Below are 18,493 nucleotides of genomic sequence, written 5' to 3'. Positions count from 1 at the left end.
TATTTTCTCCACCCAATAAAGGACATCATTTTAAGGAGCGTTCAGGAAATCGGTGACCTCTCTAAGTGTTCTCGTGGCTTCTCCCCCTCTCGATCCCTTTCATTCCTAGCTGGTCTGTTTGGGGCAGCATTTTTGCTTAGCAAAGGATTTAGCCTGTGGGCCTCCCACCTGCAGAAATATATTGATCGGGTCATGGATCTTTGAAGGTTCGAGGCTTGTTAGTGGTTAGCTCATGGGATAATTTCTTGCTAAAGTAGTTAGCTGCTATAATACTGACCGCTCCCTCAATATTCAGTACTTTGACCTAAATGGCCTTATGTTGAATCTTTCCACATAGTCCTTCAAAGTTTCTTTCTCGTGTTGGACCAAGGAGTTGAGATCTTGTAGGGTCTTGCTTTACGGAATGGATGTTACAAAGTGGTCACTGAATAGCTTAGACATCTATATAAAGTTGGTGATGGTCTCGGTCCTTATAGACTTGTACCAATATGAAGCAACACCTTTCAAAGTAGTAGTGGTACTCCTAAGCTTGTCATGGAAGTATCCATGGTTGGCCTGTAGGTTTTAAGATGAGTAGTGGGGTCTGTTGTCCCATCACACTCCTCTAGAAATGGGTATTTAAACCTCGGGGGAATCGGCTAGCTCATGATTTTTTTACACAAGGGTATGTCTATCTCTATGACATCAAGATGCTCGACGTTGATCCCTAACTTGGTAATGGTACTCCTGAGCTTGTTGAGATCCTTTTGCATTGCCTCGAGTTTAACATCGACGTCCTCATCTTTGATCGAGAGTTCCCTTTCTTTCGATTCCCAACACTCTCGAATCTAGGGCTTGCCCGCTCTTTCTTAGTTGACCAACCATGATTCTACCGACCAATGACGAGCCCTTTAAGGGTTGGAGTCTGGTGTCCTCCTGTTTAGGGAGGGTCATCTTCCTTCTCTTACTTGAACTGGTCTCATGAGCGATTGATCGTTATCTCTCGCATTGTGCGGGGGGAGTTCAAACTAGTGGGGTCATACCCGAGAGACTCTTTTCTCCCTTGATTTGGTGTCTAAATCTTTCATTTGGCTCTTCAGGGATCTGCTTTACCATCGGTAGTAGCTTCGGGAAGTGTGATGTCCGGTCGAACAGTTGATATTTTAAGGTTTATTCATATACCTGAATGTTTCCTTTGCTGTCAGTAGCTTTTCTTTTACTTCTACCATTTGGATGGCATGTTCTTCTCTCATGATGCAAACGACCTCCTAGACAGAATCAACGTTTTTTGCCAAGCGCAGTGAGATTGCACCCAAGAGCCTTTACTATTGGGGCTCTAGGACTTCACCTTCTTCCACCATTTTTAGGATTGGGTCGTCATTGACCCACCGAATTTGGCATGTTTCTTCTTCGATTATCCTTTGAATCTCCGTTGTGGGGAGTGCACTAATAGAAGGGATTTGAATGGAACTGATTAAACAATCCATCGTTGTCAGTCCACACTCACTGCACCAATTTCATGTGGTTGAACCTGAAAGTCCACATGTCAACCTACAACGGCACATAAGTAAGGTCAAAGAGGGGAAGTTTGTACGACAAACTCACTCTGATGCCTAGGTGAGTTTGTGAAAAGACTAGATGATGATCAAGTAAACACAACTATAAAGTAAGCTTAATGTAAAAAATGAATATGCTTACCTCGAGCTAGGCTTACTTTACATTGTTGTGTATCTTTAGAAGACGATTACAAATTGTGGAGCTAGGTGGGCCACGTGTCTAATGAACGCAGATATAGGGGCATAATATCTCTCAAGGCCACTTGACCCGAGATTTCTAAGACCGGTGTGATTGCGGCAACAGTTGGATCCTCGACTACTTCTAGTGAGGTTTTCCGAGTCAAACTTCTAGTACGCAGCCGTTTTTTGTGCTTAAACAAAAAGACACTACATATTCTATCTTTTAAGAGTACCTTCTATGGTTTCACGTGATAAAATTATATTTACTTAAAGTCACCAGTATTATAGTAAAATAGTGGAAAATATTATATTTTTACACAAAGTATGAAATTTTAATGTGATTTTTTTTTATAGAGCCCATTAAAATATTCTGATCAGGCAAGTCACACTTAAGGTTTTTCATCCTTTTATAGGGATGTATTTGTATTTGTAATTTTATTTATTATTATTACATCTGCCTACTAAATATTAAACATTATCTAATCCATTATGAGGTTCTAACAACCATAACAGGTTGTCTAACAGTGTCAAAATGCAAATGCTATTACCACAACCGAAACAAAAGGACTGGTTAGACCCAAACCGTAAACCGATCATAAAAGGGGACAGGTGTCACTCTGAAAATGCACCGTCCAAAATCTGTCCGAAAGAAGACAAATCAAACGGTTATCAGAATTCAGAGGCAGAAGGTGTTGTTGTTGGTTTGGATTCGTAGCTTAGCTTGCTTGAAGTTGGATAACAACTCCTGCTCTCTCTCACATTTCTTTTATTCTCCTCTACTTGTTTCAACATTTCTCTGCGTAGTTGCATATATTTATGTTTTCCTCTTGAAATGACGATTTTAGCAGAGGAGACTTCGATAAAAGATGACTCTTTGGAGCTTCCTGCTCCTTCTGGCTGGAAAAAGAAGGTCTCTTTCTCTCTCTTTCTCTCCCATTTTCCCTTATCTTTTGTTGTTTTACCAATTTTGCTAAATTTGTTTGTGGGTTTACACTGGATTGTTTTTAGAGTTTCTAATTTCTCTCTCTCTACTTGGATTTTGGTTCCTTTTTAGGGTTTGCTTCCAATTATTTATATCTGCTTCCTAGTTGGTGATTGTGTTGGATTTTTGGGGTTTTCTGGGTTTTCGTTTCTGTTCCTTCATATTTTTGTTCTTCTTTTTCCATTATTGGTCTCATTGCTTAGGGTTCCTTCGGAAGAGGCGTTTGTTTTATGGATTTGAGGGCTTTTTGTTTTTTCTTTTGTTTCCTTTTTTAAGTTAGTCTTTCTTTTCTTGCAGTAGCTCCAATTTATACTTTTCTTTAAGCTTAAAGCTTTTATGGGGTGAACATTTTTTCAGTTGATGTTATGTCCATTGTCGACATCTTATTTTAAGTGGGAAGCTTCTCAATTAAAGCTGTGAAACAAAACAAAAAAACTCTGATGACATGTGCGGCTCTGCTCATTTATTCTATGTCATTACCTGAATGCTATGATGTTACTTGTATTCTAGTCAATTACTAAAGCAACCATTTTTAGGCTTTTTAGTTTAACATGTCATAATTGGCAGCATTTCCCTAACTAGTTTATCAGCATAATCTAACCATGATAATTGGGGCTGTGAAAACTGAACAGCATTCTCTGTGTATTTCCTGTTTGGAACCAAAGTCGTCCATTGTGTTGGTGATAAAGTAAGCATTTTGTCGTTATGATAGTATTTAATTTTAGTGAATTTCAACTCCATGCACAGGACTTGAGATGTTCTGCTTAATTATTTCATTTCTAAATGTGAAAATTTTGTTGGGTTAATAAAGTAAGCATTTTGTGGTGATGATATTTAATTTTAGTGAATTTCAACTCTATGCTTAAGACTTCAGATGTTCTGCTTAATTAATTCATTTCTAAATGTCAAAATTTTAATGGGGTTCAATAGGAATACTGAATACATGTATTCTGATGGAAGTTTAAAGTGTAGATTGTTTTTTGAAAAGCTAAGTTTTAGGATGGGAATTGATTTCGCTTGCACATTTTATGGACATATTACTTGAACAAATTTAGAATAGTTGTTGAGAACTTATAATAGATAGCATGAAGACATGAAGTTAATTCTCTAATTCTGAATTAGAACTTTGAGAGGAAATTAAGTTTTTTTCACAACTTAACTTGAGCTCAAGCTCAAACTTGGAATGCCTGCGAAGTGCTTATGCTGCATTTTACAAATTAGCGTGATGAAGAATTATGCATCACTATTGTTTTTGTTCTATGGTTTAATAGCACTTGAATGCAAGGTATTCGATATTGATGCCATTTTATTTGAATTATCTTGAATTAAGAGTCATAGGTTTGATTGAACACTTTGAAAGAGTCTTAGGGAGTATCTGCTCCTTGTTGTTAGATAATATCTTAATATATAAGCCTCTTTTGATTTCTTTAATTTAATTTCTATCCTTCCTTTTTAAAATGTTTCTCCTATTAAGCCAACATGAGGCATGGAAAAACCCTTTATATGAGTGCATGTGTGAGATTTGTGTCCTTCAAATAGAAAAAAGAGACAAAAAAAAAAAAAGTTTTTATTGGCCAAATCTTCCTGTAACCTTTTAAACTCTCTTCCTTCTGTAATTATTCCATCCTTCTACCGAAGAAAAAAATTTATTAAGTCCAATTGTGATACAAGTATCTATGCTTCATATGAGACTTGCATCATTCATACGGCAGCTCAATCATGCATAGGGGAGAAAAGGTCATTGTTTTAGTTAACTTAACATACCATAATAAGAATTAAACAAGAAAATTGCCCAAGCTTTAGCTATTTTAGTGATTTGAGCATGATTATCCGTAGAATTGCTACCACTGTTTTGTAGGTAATTTTTGGATTACCTTTCAGGAGCTTAGTTTTTTTTTTTCCACCATTATGCTACATAATGGTCATAAAGAATTTCAATATTTTCTTATTTTTAAGACTTAAGAAATTGAGTGTGGACGTGAAGCCTTTGTTCAATAAATGAAGTTTGTAAGTAATACTTCAACTTCGTTGAATTTTTTTCTTTTGGAGGTAAAGTGTTTGTTTAGTGGACAGACTTTGTAACCAATTCTATTCTGACAGAAGATCTTTGGTAGATGCTAGCTAGCTTGGAGAAGACCAGCATATCATCTTCTCTGGATTTCATTGCTTTTTATTCTAATTAGCTTATACATACAATAGTGTTATTTATTCTCCAAAGAAAAAAACATTTTCTCCACATATTTGCAAAGTTCCATGGTTCAGTCAAATTTTGTTTATTGAGATGCAGAAAAGATGGTAGTTTGGTTTCCACTGTTCAACTGTGAAGGACTCGGTTAATATGACCTGTGTACTTCTCATTGTTTGAAGTCGGCCTTAGTTTTCTTGGCTTGTTTAAGTTGTTCATCTTTGGGTGAGCTTTGCTTTGTGAAATCAGCCGCTTGAAGGAGGCATATATTCTAAAAGTAAGGACGTATGGTATTATATGGTTTGGATGGATGAAGAGGAAGTTCTATTTGGAAATTTTTCTTTTTTGGGGAAGGAAGTAGAATTTTCATTTTCATGAAGATTCCAAGTTCTTTTGATAATCTTGTGTCAGACTATTGCACTAGATAATGATAATATTCATTTATCAGAATGCTTTTATTGTCAAAAGCATATTAGTTCTATATACTCCAATTATTTGTGGAATTCTGAAGCCAAAACAACTAAGGATGGAAAAATAATAGGAGGAAAGAATTTTCTTTTGTTGCTTTTTCACAAAAATGGTTATCAGAATGAAATAGGGAGAATATAATGCCAAGAAAGTGCACCTGGGTGAGAATGGATTTTTTGACTGTCATGTAGATTTTGTCATTTCCATTTTCTAAACTAACCTTCTTCCAAGACCTTGTCTAAGTTTTAATTCCTCCTAGTCCAACAGACATAGGGAAAATTATTCCTGGACTTACAGTTTCATCCACTCTTGTTTTCTTTTAGCGAATGTTTCCTGGTAGCGAATCGAAAATTTATTTTCTTCTAACATCTCTAATGATTACCGACAAGCAATCTCAATTACTTCATTTTTAAATTTTTGGTAATTACCAAGATATGCTCTTCTGACTGAGGTTTAAGTCAATTCAGGGTGTTGGACATATTTAATTAAAAAACATTGACCTTAATATCCCAAGGTTTGTTCGACATGGATGGGGCAGTAAGTTAGAGTTTGATAGAAGTGAGAAAGGTTAATTGCTGGGCCAATTAACATGTGGGTGAAAATTTCTGAATGTCAATTCCAGAAAAAAGGAAAGGACGAAAGTCCAAGGGTGAGTTGGCTGGCAGTGATTTTTCCATAGTACAAGCAGGTATAAGGTTGCCGTGACAGCATTGAGTGGTCAGTTTTTCTCTATTTGGTATTGGAGCCAAACGCCTTCTAACTTGGGATGGGAGATCGCTTTTCTCTCTGATATGGACCTCTTTCTTTTATCTTTCATTATTATTCTTGTTGGTTTCAGTGTTCTGTTTGCTTAGATAGGAGAAGAATGCTGGTTAGGCTGTACATAGACACCATTTTCTTAATCAAAAACATTTTCTGAATTAGTTCAACAGGTTTATGAAGAGAACAGGTTCATGGAGGACTTAGAGGAAGTGGTGCAACAGGTTCCTAGGGATGAAAAAATGGTACTGGGGGGTGATCTCAATGGACACGTGGGTTCTAGGCGAGATGGGTTTGAGAGTGTTCATGGAGGGTATGGTTTTGGAGATAAGAATGAAGCAGGAAATGATATTTTAGAATTCGCATCAGCCTATGACTTGAGTATCATGAACACATGGTTTATGAAGAGAACATCCCACTTAGTGACTTATCCGAGTGGCGGTAATGCGAGCCAAATTGAATTCTTCTTAGTAAGGAGTGCTTGGAGAAAGAGTTATATTGATTGTAAGGTGATCCCTGGTGAGAGTACGACAACCCAACATAGAGTAGTGGTGCTTGATTTCGAAGTAGGAAATGTATAAGAAAACAAACACCACAAGTAGATACTAAGATTAAGTGGTGGAAATTGCAAGGGGAGAATCAACAAAAATTTGTGGATGAGATGACCAAAAAAGATATTTGGACTTGTAATATGGATTTAGATATAGATTCGATATGGACTAAGATGGAGCATAGTATAAGGGAAGTAGTGAAGGAAGTTCTTGGGGAATCTAAAGGTAGCATGCCACCGGGTAAGGACACATCTTGGTGGACAGAAGAAGTATGACAAGCAGTAAAGAGTAAGCGGGAATCCTATAAAATATTGGGGAAATGTAGGAGTGACGAGAACTACGAAAAATACAAAGAGGCTAAAAGGGAAGTAAAGAAGGTCATACGAGATGCTAGAGCAAAGGTGAATCGGGATCTGTATACAAGATTGGATACGAAAGAAGGGGAAAGAGACATATATAGAATTGCTCGGATGAGAGATAGGAAGACGCGAGATCTCGGAAAAGTTAAATGTGTGAAGGATGTGGACCAGAAAATCCTAGTTGGAGATAAGGATATCAAGGAGAGATATAAATATCCATCATGATATGATAAATCATGAATGCCTGCGGAGAATTCAAAAGGGTGAAGTCAAAATGGCATTAAGTAAGATGAAGTTGAAGAAAGCAGTAGGACCTGATGGCATCCCTATTGAGATTTGGAGATGTTTGGGAGAAAGAGGAATTGAATGGTTGACGACGTTCTTCAACAAAATTTGGAGAAACAATAAGATGCCATCAGAATGGAGGAAAAGTATCTTAATCCCTTTGTATAAGAACAAAGGCGATGTCCAAGATTGTGCCAACTATCGGGGAATCAAATTAATGAGTCACACTATGAAACTTTGGGAGCGAGTGATCGAACAAAGGCTAAGGAGGACGGTGAAGATCTCGGAAAACCAGTTTGGCTTTATGCCGGGAAGATCAACTATGGAAGCCATCCATCTAATGAGACAATTAATAGAGCACTATCGAAATAAGAAGAAAGACTTGCATATGGTTTTCATTGACTTGGAGAAAGCATATGATAAGGTACCAAGGGAAGTACTTTGGTGGGCCTTGATAAGGAAAGACATTTCGCGGAAATATATTGACATCATAAAGGACATGTATGAGGGGGCATGCACGAGTGTACGTACTAGTGTTGAAGAGTTTCCTATTACGATTGGAGTGCATCAAGGTTCCGCACTAAGCCCATTTCTTTTTGCTATTGTTATGGATGAACTAACAAGTTCACTTCAAGATGGTATACCATGGTGCATGCTGTTTGCAGGAGTAGGGAGGCATGAACAATCACCCTAGATGGGAGAGTTGTTCAGGCCTCGGATTGCTTCCGGTATTTAGGATCTATTATCCAAACGGATGGAGAAGTAGATGGAGATGTTGCTCATAGAATTAAAGCTGGTTGGTCGAAGCGGAAGAGTGCTACGGGTTTCCTTTGTGACCCCGGCATGCCTAATAGATTGAAGGGAAAATTCTACCGGACGGCAATTAGACCAGCATTGTTATATGGTACGGAGTGTTGGGCAGTGAAACACTGCCACATCCATAAGATGTCGGTGGCGGAGATGCGTATGTTGAGATGGATGTGTGGTCATACGAGAAAGGATCGGGTGAGTAATGAAATAATTAGGACAAAAGTACTATTGAGAATAAAATGAGAGAAAACCGACTAAGGTGGTTTGGCCATGTGAGACGTAGAGCGCTTGATGCGCCGGTTAGGAGAACCGAAGAGTGGCAAAGGGATGTAGTGGTGAGGGGTAGGGGAAGACCTAAGCAAACTTGGAGGAGGGTGATGGAGAGTGATATGAGTTTGCTAGGAATTGAGGAAAATATGGTAGTGGATAGGACGGAGTGGAGGGAGCGAATTTGTGTCGCTGACACGACTTGATTTCACGGTTTTATATGATGGTTCATGTTAGCCGACCCCGAATCATTTCGGGACTAAGGCTTTGTTGTTGTTGTAGTTCATGCCTCGAGTCTACCAGAGTTTTCTTATGATGACATTTTTAGCATGTAGTAACTTGTATGAACAATGTGTGTATTATCATTGCAATGACTGATCATTCTCTTGAAGTTACTGGGGTTGGTTGGCGGTTGGCCAAATCATATACTATTATTTTGAGATGGAATTCGTGAATTTGAGTGCCATATCCACTATCCAAATCATTTCATTCACCTTATCTCTGCACATTTGTCATCACTTCTTACATTAGAAATCACATTCTCTAGCATTTCGGAGCTTCCATCTCGCATTAAGTTGGCCCTGCATGTTCTATGTTTACTACTATGGTTAGCTTCGGAACCATCTGAAAGTACTTTGCTTCCTTGATGTTCCCATTTAAGATTTGGTAGTTCTTGGAATTTAAACTTAATATCCTAGTAAATCAAATTGTTGAATGTCCTTTCAGCCAAGTTTATCTGCTAAATCTGTCACTCGCATTTCCCAGATTTCCCATTTTTTCCTTGTCTTATTTTTGGTGAATTCTACAACCATAAATTACTTTCCTCAGGTACAACTATTATGTGCACAATGTGTATTGTACTAAAGAATGCTTCAAGTTCTCTCATGATTGAGAAGAAAAGGAAGGCTAAGGAATAGTATTTGAGAACATTCAAGTTCACACTTCCGGGTTTCAGGTCTAAAAATCAAGCAGATAGCCGAATTATGACACTTATGAACAATTTAGTGATTGAATAAGATTGGTCCATAACAGGACTACTCTAAATGTTTTTAATAAATATTACCTTTGTTTCACAATGCATATGTGTGCTTTTGTTTCTTCATTCCTTGCATCTGAAAGTTTCAACGGTTACCTCATTTCCTGCATTTGGAAGGGATTAATCCACTTCATGGAACATCTACAGACCTGCTCGGATATGTGAGTAAAGAATGAAGTTCTTGTCTATTGATTTTCTTTTTTTTTACCATGGTTGCCTTTTGTTGGCTGTAATTTACCTTATTCCATGCCTAGAAAGTAGAATCTTCAGTTAGAAATTGCTAGATTTAAAATTTGAGGTTTGGTTCTCTGTTCCAGTCAATTTGAGTATTCAACTTGATGGTGTTTATGTTCATATTCAGTTGATGCCCAAAAAGAGTGGAACTGCTAAGAAAAATGAGATTGTATTCACTGCCCCTACGGGAGAGGAAATCACTAGCAAGAGACAACTGGATCAGTACCTGAAAGCACACCCCGGAGGCCCAGTTGCATCTGAGTTTGATTGGGGCACTGGTGAGACCCCTAGGCGATCAACAAGGATTACCGAGAAGGCAAAGGCAGTGCCGCCCCAGGAAAGTGAACCTCCAAAGAAAAGAAGCAAGAAGCTATCAGATTCTAAAAGAGAGATTGAAAAAACAGAAACTGCACCAGGAGGATCTGAGGAGACAAAAGAATCTGATATGCAGGAAGCTGAAAAACCTAGAGAAGATGCTGCAGAAGTAGAAGCTAGAAAGGACGGTGGAAAAGAAAATGAGGAAGAGAAGAAAGATAATCCACAAGAAACTGATGCTAAAACTGAAGCTTCTAGTGAAGAAGTTAAAGTTGGTCAACATGTCGATAAATCTAATGAAACTGTAGAGGATAAAGATAAAACGGAGCCTGCGCATTCAAAAGGGACATCAGACAATTCTCGGGCACCTGAAAATGAAAAGGCAAATATTGAGGGCGAAAAGTTTGAGCAGCAACCAGAGGTTGAGGCATCTAAAGGACATGGTTCTGGGGAACAAGACGAAGCAGATACAACCATGAGGAAGGAGAAATGTGTAGCTGATGGAGAAGATAAAGAGGGACTTAACGGAAGTGTTCCGGGTTCTGAAGGAGAACTAAAGGGTAAAGCTGTTATTGGCAATAATGACTGATATGGTACAAGGAGAAGTTAAGCCATGTGATTGTTCATTGAGACATTACATGAATAGGGAAATGTGTTAGATGTATAATGTAGCAACTCACTCTTATTGTTAAACTTGAAGCATGGCAGCAACAGTTTGATATATTGTTTCTAGACCAACTTTCCCGTTCTGTAATAAGTTGCTTTTATGGATATAATGTAATAACTGCCTTGTGCAATGCAGGCAGCCGAGAATAATTAACTTCTGTCTAACTAATTCACTTGCTTCTATTATGGTAACAAAGCTTCAACTTCATTTTCGCACAATTAGGTGACTCTTACCAGTTATTCAGGTCAGTGGTACCGCAAATAATGGTTCAAATTTTGTAATGCTGTTACCAATAAGTTGTATTTTAGCTAGTTCCCAACTTAAAATGTTTACTGTAACTGCATTTTATTCAGGGAAACAGGGTTGGTTGTATAACTACTTCAGACAGATCCAACTTTGAAGCAGAAAGAATCATTACAAAGAGAAATCTGAAATACATGACGCTATGAAATTTTGTTACTCGTAGCCGAAGCTCAAGAATGTCGAGCAAAGAATACTCCTTTTTAAGGTACTGTTAAAAAAATGACTAAGAAAAAGACAGGTAAAAAACTTGATACTTAAAGCCCTTTGAGTTGTGCGACCAATCCTGTCAAGTTTGTCCACTTTTCAAATGCAGTAGCTGATGATACAAAGGCAATTTTGGAGGATTCTATGTCATTCCGAGTAACTGCAAATTGTAAACAAAACCATTATTAAGCTGATGAGAATTATCACAACTGATATAAACAGTAACTAATAGTTCATCGAAGTTTTAAATCACCAACAACTAGAAACCGGCCTTATTTATACAGAGGTCACATTTAGAGTAATACATCCGACTAATCAAAAGATGGATGCATTCACTCTATAGGATCCGACTAATCAAAAGATGGATGCATTCACTCTATAGGAGATGACGTTATTAAAAAAAAAATATGTTGAACTGTTATCAATTGATTGATTGGATGTATTACTCCGAGAGTGTTATAGAAAGCTCAGCGATCTACATATAAACTATAGTGTATAAGAATAAGGTACAATCTCTCTAAGTTCTCTAAGTCTATCCTTTTCACAAAATTCTAACTTAAGCATCAGAATGCAGAACTAGGACTGGCTCTATTTACCTTTCTTCTGCCAAAGACCTCATCAGCTAGCTAGTGGATCCTTGATATCAACAACCAGAAAACTAAATTTGTGGGTTGGAGCCAAGGCTAGAGAGATAGCTCCTTGGGGTTATAAGCTTTGGTACTCAGGAAAGGATAAGGGTAGAAATGGAGTAGGTATTCTTATTGATAAGGAGTATATTGATGATGTAGTAGCGGTGTCTAGGAAGAGCGATAGAATTATGAGTGTCAAGCTAGTGATAGGGGATGAGGTTGTGAATGTCATTAGTGCATATGCGCCACAAATAGGATTAGATGTCTCTATAAGACAAGCTTTTTGGGAGGACTTAGAGGAAGTGGTGCAACAGGTTCCTAGGGATGAAAAAATGGTACTGGGGGGTGATCTCAATGGACACGTGGGTTCTAGGCGAGATGGGTTTGAGAGTGTTCATGGAGGGTATGGTTTTGGAGATAAGAATGAAGCAGGAAATGATATTTTGGAATTCGAATCAGCCTATGACTTGAGTATCATGAACACATGGTTTATGAAGAGAACATCCCACTTAGTGACTTATCGGAGTGGCGGTAATGCGAGCCAAATTGACTTCTTCTTAGTAAGGGGTGCTTGGAGAAAGAGTTATATTGATTGTAAGGTGATCCCTGGTGAGAGTACGACAACCCAACATAGAGTAGTGGTGCTTGATTTTCGAAGTAGGAAATGTATAAGAAAACAAACACCACAAGTAGAGACTAAGATTAAGTGGTGGAAATTGCAAGGAGATAATCAACAAAAATTTGTGGATGAGATGACCAAAAAAGATGTTTGGACTTGTAATATGGATTTAGATATAGATTCGATATGGACTAAGATGGAGCATAGTATAAGGGAAGTAGCGAAGGAAGTTCTAAGGGAATCTAAAGGTAGCATGCCACCGGGTAAGGACATATCTTGGTGGACAGAAGAAGTACGACAAGCAGTAAAGAGTAAACGAGAATCTTATAAAATATTGGGGAAATGTAGGAGTGACGAGAACTACGAAAAATACAAAGAGGCTAAAAGGGAAGTGAAGAAGGTCATACGAAATGCTAGAGCAAAGGTGAATCGGGATCTGTATACCAGATTGGATACGAAAGAAGGGGAAAGAGACATATATAGAATTGCTCGGATGAGAGATAGGAAGACGCGAGATCTCGGAAAAGTTAAATGTGTGAAGGATGTGGACCAGCAAGTCCTAGTTGGATATAAGAATATCAAGGAACGATGGAGGTCCTATTTTGATGACTTATTTAATGGAGATCGCAGACAAGATGTGGGAGATATAAGTATCCATCACGATATGATAAATCATGAATGCCTGCGGAGAATTCAAAAAGGTGAAGTCAAAATGGCATTAAGTAAGATGAAGTTGATTGAAGAAAGCAGTAGGACCTGATGGCATCCCTATTGAGATTTGGAGATGTTTGGGAGAAAGAGGAATCGAATGGTTGACGACGTTCTTCAACAAAATTTGGAGAAACAATAAGATGCCATCAGAATGGAGGAAAAGTATCTTAATCCCTTTGTATAAGAACAAAGGCGATGTCCAAGATTGTGCCAACTATCGGGGAATCAAATTAATGAGTCACACTATGAAACTTTGGGAGCGAGTGATCGAACAAAGGCTAAGGAGTGAAGATCTCGGAAAACCAGTTTGGCTTTATGCCGGAAAGATCAACTATGGAAGCCATCTATCTAATGAGACAATTAATGGAGCACTATCGAAATAAGAAGAAAGACTTGCATATGGTTTTTATTGACTTGGAGAAAGCATATGATAAGGTACCAAGGGAAGTACTTTGGTGGGCCTTGATAAGGAAAGGCATTTCGCGGAAATATATTGACATCATAAAGGACATGTATGAGGGAGCATGCACGAGTGTACGTACAAGTGTTGGGAAGACTGAAGAGTTCCCTATTACGATTGGAGTGCATCAAGGCTCCGCACTAAGCCCATTTCTTTTTGCCATCGTTATGGATGAACTAACAAGTTCACTTCAAGATGGTATACCATGGTGCATGCTGTTTGCAGATGATATTGTGTTGGTTGATGAGACGAAAGAAGGAGTGGAGAGTAAGTTGGAACTATGGAGACAAACTCTAGAATCTAGAGGCTTTAAGTTGAGCCGAAGCAAGACGGAATATTTGGAGTGTAAGTTTAGCGGCCATAGGAGTAGGGAGGCAGGGACAATCACCCTAGATGGGAGAGTTGTTCAGGCCTCGGATTGCTTCCGGTATTTAGGATCTATTATCCAAACGGATGGAGAAGTAGATGGAGATGTTGCTCATAGGATTAAAGCTGGTTGGTCGAAGTGGAGTGCTACGGGTTTCCTTTGTGACCCCGGCATGCCTAATAGATTGAAGGGGAAATTCTACCGGACGGCAATTAGACCAGCATTGTTATATGGTACGGAGTGTTGGGCAGTGAAACACTGCCACATCCATAAGATGTCGGTGGCGGAGATGCGTATGTTGAGATGGATGTGTGGTCATACGAGAAAGGATCGGGTGAGTAACGAAATAATTAGGACAAAAGTAGGAGTCACATCTATTGAGAATAAAATGAGAGAAAACCGACTAAGTTGGTTTGGCCATGTGAGACGTAGAGCGCTTGATGCGCCGGTTAGGAGAACCGAAGAGTGGCAAAGGAATGTAGTGGTGAGGGGTAGGGGAAGACCTAAGCAAACTTGGAGGAGGGTGATCGAGAGTGATATGAGTTTACTGGGAATTGAGGAAAATATGGTAGTCGATAGGACGGAGTGGAGGGAGCGAATTTGTGTTGCTGACTCGACTTGATTTCACGGTTTTATATGATGGTTCATGTTAGCCGACCCCGAATCATTTCGGGACTAAGGCTTTGTTGTTGTTGTATAACTGACCTGATGAAATCAATGAAGCTAGTGATGAATTGAATGCATCCACCTCATTCGTCTCTTCAGGACCAGAGCTCAGCTGTAACCAAATACAAAACCAATTTAAATTTAACATCTTTAAAGAAAATGAATACATTAGTTATAAAATAAAGTAAAATAAAGGACCTTAGAGAAAGCTAGATTTGCCTTGTGGACCCAATCTGTATCAGTGTTTCCTCCAAGAACTGAGTTTGCTGCTGGTAAATCATTGTTTTCTATGGCTTGTCCTACTTTGCTTAGCTTGTAAATTAGATCCTGTAAGTATCCTGCACCATTAAACAATGTCAATCAAACGAAGCATCATCATTCTACTTGAAATCAACAACATTACAAGAGATGGCTTTCAAGCCTCGAGACATTTCTCTTTCAAGAAACAAAACCAGACTATTTCTAGCAGTGGGAACTTTCAACTTTCAAGTATAACCGCATTTTCATGTAGAAAATTAAGGGTAGGCCTCCCACTCCCAAGGCCAATTGAAACTGAGGGTTTACTGGAGTAGAAGATCTGAATAAGAAATGATTCTAAGGGATAGACAATGAGTTAAGAATTAACTAAATCTCATATAGAAAAGGAGGGTTGAAGCTTATTACTAAGACAGATTGTTAAAAATGAACACACATTCTAAAATTATGATGTCCTAAGTGTTGAATTTGGACTAAACAAGATTGTAAAAAAATGGTAGAAGCTAATGGGGCGGACAGGATCATCATCCGATTTGTATTTTATATATTTTTATTTATTAATAAATAAATTACTATATAGATACAATTAAAATATGTATTATATTATTTATAATTAATAATATAAAATGATTTAATATAGATTAAGTAGTATACATTGTTAATAATATGCAAATCATCGAAACAACTCAAACCATTAACAAACAGTGTCTTTAATATAATTCACTAAAAACTCTTAGCCCTTGTTTGGGAGGGAGTTAATGAGAGTAAATGGAAGTAATGGAAGGTTAAATATTAAGTTAACCTTATTTGAGAGTTGTTTTCTTAGAGTAAATGAAGGTTAATGAGGTTAAAAGTTTACTTACTCTAAGATTCCAAACTCTAACCTCCAAATTGGAGCTTAATGAGAGTAACGTAAACATTTTTAAATTTTTTTTTTTTTTTGTCTCTGCAGAGTAAATTTAACTTTACTTACAGATTTAAACTCATTTAAATTCTATAAACTTCCAAACAACCTTAATTTTTATCATTCCTTTCCATGACTTCCATTATCTCCATTATCTACTTTTAACTCTCAACTCCATTAACCTCTAAACTCTCAAACAAAGGTTTAAACAATATTATTGAAGTCTTTTAATCCGTATAATATAAACAAGCAGAGAAGGCTATTAAACCAATTCTTCTCAATTGACTAAGCTATGAATTTAAAGTATATTTCCGCTGTCGAATTTCAATGATCAAGACAAAACAAAAGTAAAAATAGAGTATGAATTGGAACCTTTTTCCTTGTTAGATGAATTGATAACACCTTGTCTTTCAATCCTCTTCTTTCTGTCCCTCTTGACTTTCTCCATTAGTTCGTCATTTTCATCAGCTTCTAAAATAGCTGCATTAGCACCAGAATTTGCCAGAGAAAAGACATAGCTGGTGAAGAAGCAGATAGATAAGCTTCTTTTGGTTAAAATTGGTTGTGAATCACTTGAAGAAGAAGCTCTGCAACATATAAGCTGTCTTTTGGAATTGTACTTTTGTGGATAATATATTACAGAACACAAACAAGAAGATGACGATGATGAAGGTGGAGAACAAGACAGGAAGGAATTTGCAGTTGAGAGGAAGGCTGTCGTTGTTGTTGCCATTGCTTCAATTTGTGGTATTTTTTTGGTGGGAAATTTTGAGGTAATTGATAGTTTGCAAGTCTTTCAAGAGGATAAGGTTGCTGGATTTCTGTAATCTCATCCACCCATTTTTAAAAAATACTTAAGGGTATTATAGTCATCTGATTTCCCTAGTCTTTATGTTTAAATTTAAATTGGTCAAATTTAATCCTTTTGTTATTAATGCAACTCTTTTTATGGACTTATCAATGTAATTTTAGAGGCTTAATACATGTAGGGTGTTAATTAGCGTTGTTATTTCACAAACTATTCAAGCTCGGGTAAGTCAAAATTCGGTTAGATAGAGCTCGACTCGAATTTGAAATCGGTTAATTTTTTCATGTTCAGCTCACAAACAGATTCAATTATTTTTAATTACGATATATAGATTTTTTATTTTATATCTATATTTATTTAATATATATTTTAATTTTTCTTTCATTTATTATTATTATTTTTCATCAAAATTTACAATTTTTATAAGATTTTTTTTAGAAAAACAATTTTTATAAGATTTAACCTATATGTTTTTACCAATGACTGAATACCTTTTGATCATTTCATTCTTGTCTACTGGAAGCTCTTCCGTTGTGGCATACTTTCATTCAGTCTTGATCACATGCACCTTAATGAGCAAGTAGAATTTGCTTATTCACCGTTAGATCTAGGCTTATTAGAATTCTAAGGTGGAGATTCAAAGCATCCTGAGGCTTAGATTTAATAAGTCTATATCTAACGGTGAATGGGCAAATTCATTTGCTCATTAAGGTGCATGTGAAAATTCTTGTACTTTCATATTGGGTAAAACCACTCTGTCGAGTTGTCTATGAACATGATTTCCTCCATTTTTGTGCAAAGTTTTGCTTTTTGCTCTATCAAGCATGTACATATCTGAGGTCCGTCCTGGAAGGATGCCATTTTCTCTAATGAATCAGCTTTATCGTTCTATTCCTGAAGGATCCTCTACAATTCTACTTTGCGCTCTTCTAGTTTGGCTTCGACTAACAAGTCTCTAAGCATCTGCATATTTGACTTCATGGAATCCTTATTTGCCATGTATTGACTTGTGGACTGATTTACAATCAGTTTTGAATCACTTTTGGTTATTGCTCGGTCTAGTCTGATCACTTTTAAAATTTGTAAAGCCTGAATCAATCCTTCGTATTTGGCATCATTGTTAGTTGTTGGGAAGTTGAGAGCTACTGCATACTTTAATAGGATCCTCTCGGGTCCTTTAATGAACATGCCAAGTATGACTCCTTCCCTTCCTGAACTACCATCCATAAATACCTCTCATGTTTCCTTCCAAATCTTCATGTTTGTTTCTTCGTGAGGTAGTTTTATCAGAAAATATGCTAGTACTTGAGCTTTAAAAGCTTTTTGAGGCTCATATGAGATTTCGAATTCCGCCAGTTTTAGAGCCCACTATGCTAGCCTTCCTGATATTTCTGGTCGTTGGAGGATTTTCCAAAGGGGCATGTCGGACTACTATTAGATGGCTTTGGAAATAATGCATTAGCTTTTGAGTCATGATGACTACGATAAAGATTAACTTCTCTAACCTGGGGTAGCGTGTTTTTGTGTCTCTAAGTACTCTATTTATGTAATAGAATGGGAACTGTTCTCACCCTTCTTCCCGTATTAGAACAGTCTCTACGGCTTCATCTGCCACACTGATATAGAGATAAAGTGTCTTACTTACTTCGAGTCTACTCGTTAGGGGTGGTGTTGTCAAGAATTTTTTCAGATCTTCCAATGACTTCTGGCACTCGTCTATACATTAAATGTCTTTTACACCTTCAGGATTTTATAAAACAGTACACATGTTTTGGCGGAGCAGGAAATAAACCTTCCTAAAGTGTTTATATCTCCATTTAGTTTTTGCATGTTGTTAAGCTTTTGAGGTGACTCCATTTTGGTTATTACTTGGATTTTGTCAGGATTAGCCTCGATTGCCTTTTGGGAGATCATGGACCCCCCAAGAATTCCCT

General features: G+C 37.4%; 2 protein-coding genes across 3 annotated transcripts; one reads left to right on the top strand and one right to left on the bottom strand.

Annotated features, from left to right (window-relative positions):
• The first annotated feature begins 2,374 nt into the window (after positions 1-2,374).
• LOC136202716 (methyl-CpG-binding domain-containing protein 11-like) lies at positions 2,375-10,818 on the top strand. 2 transcript variants are annotated; one of them, XM_065993504.1, is made up of 3 exons: positions 2,375-2,625; positions 9,210-9,578; positions 9,779-10,818. In XM_065993504.1, exon 3 carries the CDS (start codon positions 9,782-9,784, stop codon positions 10,553-10,555), a length of 774 nt encoding a protein of 257 aa, XP_065849576.1. In that variant the 5' UTR covers positions 2,375-2,625; positions 9,210-9,578; positions 9,779-9,781; the 3' UTR covers positions 10,556-10,818. The 2 variants fall into 2 exon arrangements, with proteins under 2 accessions (XP_065849576.1, XP_065849575.1); XM_065993503.1 differs by lacking the exon at positions 9,210-9,578 and having other exon boundaries at positions 2,378-2,625.
• A 178-nt stretch (positions 10,819-10,996) lies between these two features.
• LOC136202717 (thylakoid lumenal 16.5 kDa protein, chloroplastic) lies at positions 10,997-16,537 on the bottom strand. Its single transcript, XM_065993505.1, has 4 exons — positions 16,124-16,537; positions 14,791-14,930; positions 14,632-14,704; positions 10,997-11,300 (listed from the first exon to the last, which is right to left on the bottom strand). Exons 1-4 carry the CDS (start codon positions 16,482-16,484, stop codon positions 11,191-11,193), a joined length of 684 nt encoding a protein of 227 aa, XP_065849577.1. The 5' UTR covers positions 16,485-16,537; the 3' UTR covers positions 10,997-11,190.
• Positions 16,538-18,493: the final 1,956 nt, after the last annotated feature.

The sequence above is a fragment of the Euphorbia lathyris genome, chromosome 8 (assembly GCF_963576675.1).
Source record: "Euphorbia lathyris chromosome 8, ddEupLath1.1, whole genome shotgun sequence".
NCBI classification, from domain to species: domain Eukaryota; kingdom Viridiplantae; phylum Streptophyta; class Magnoliopsida; order Malpighiales; family Euphorbiaceae; genus Euphorbia; species Euphorbia lathyris.
The sequence above is the reverse complement of the archived record's forward strand: the minus strand, read 5'-3'. Positions and strand labels throughout refer to the sequence as shown.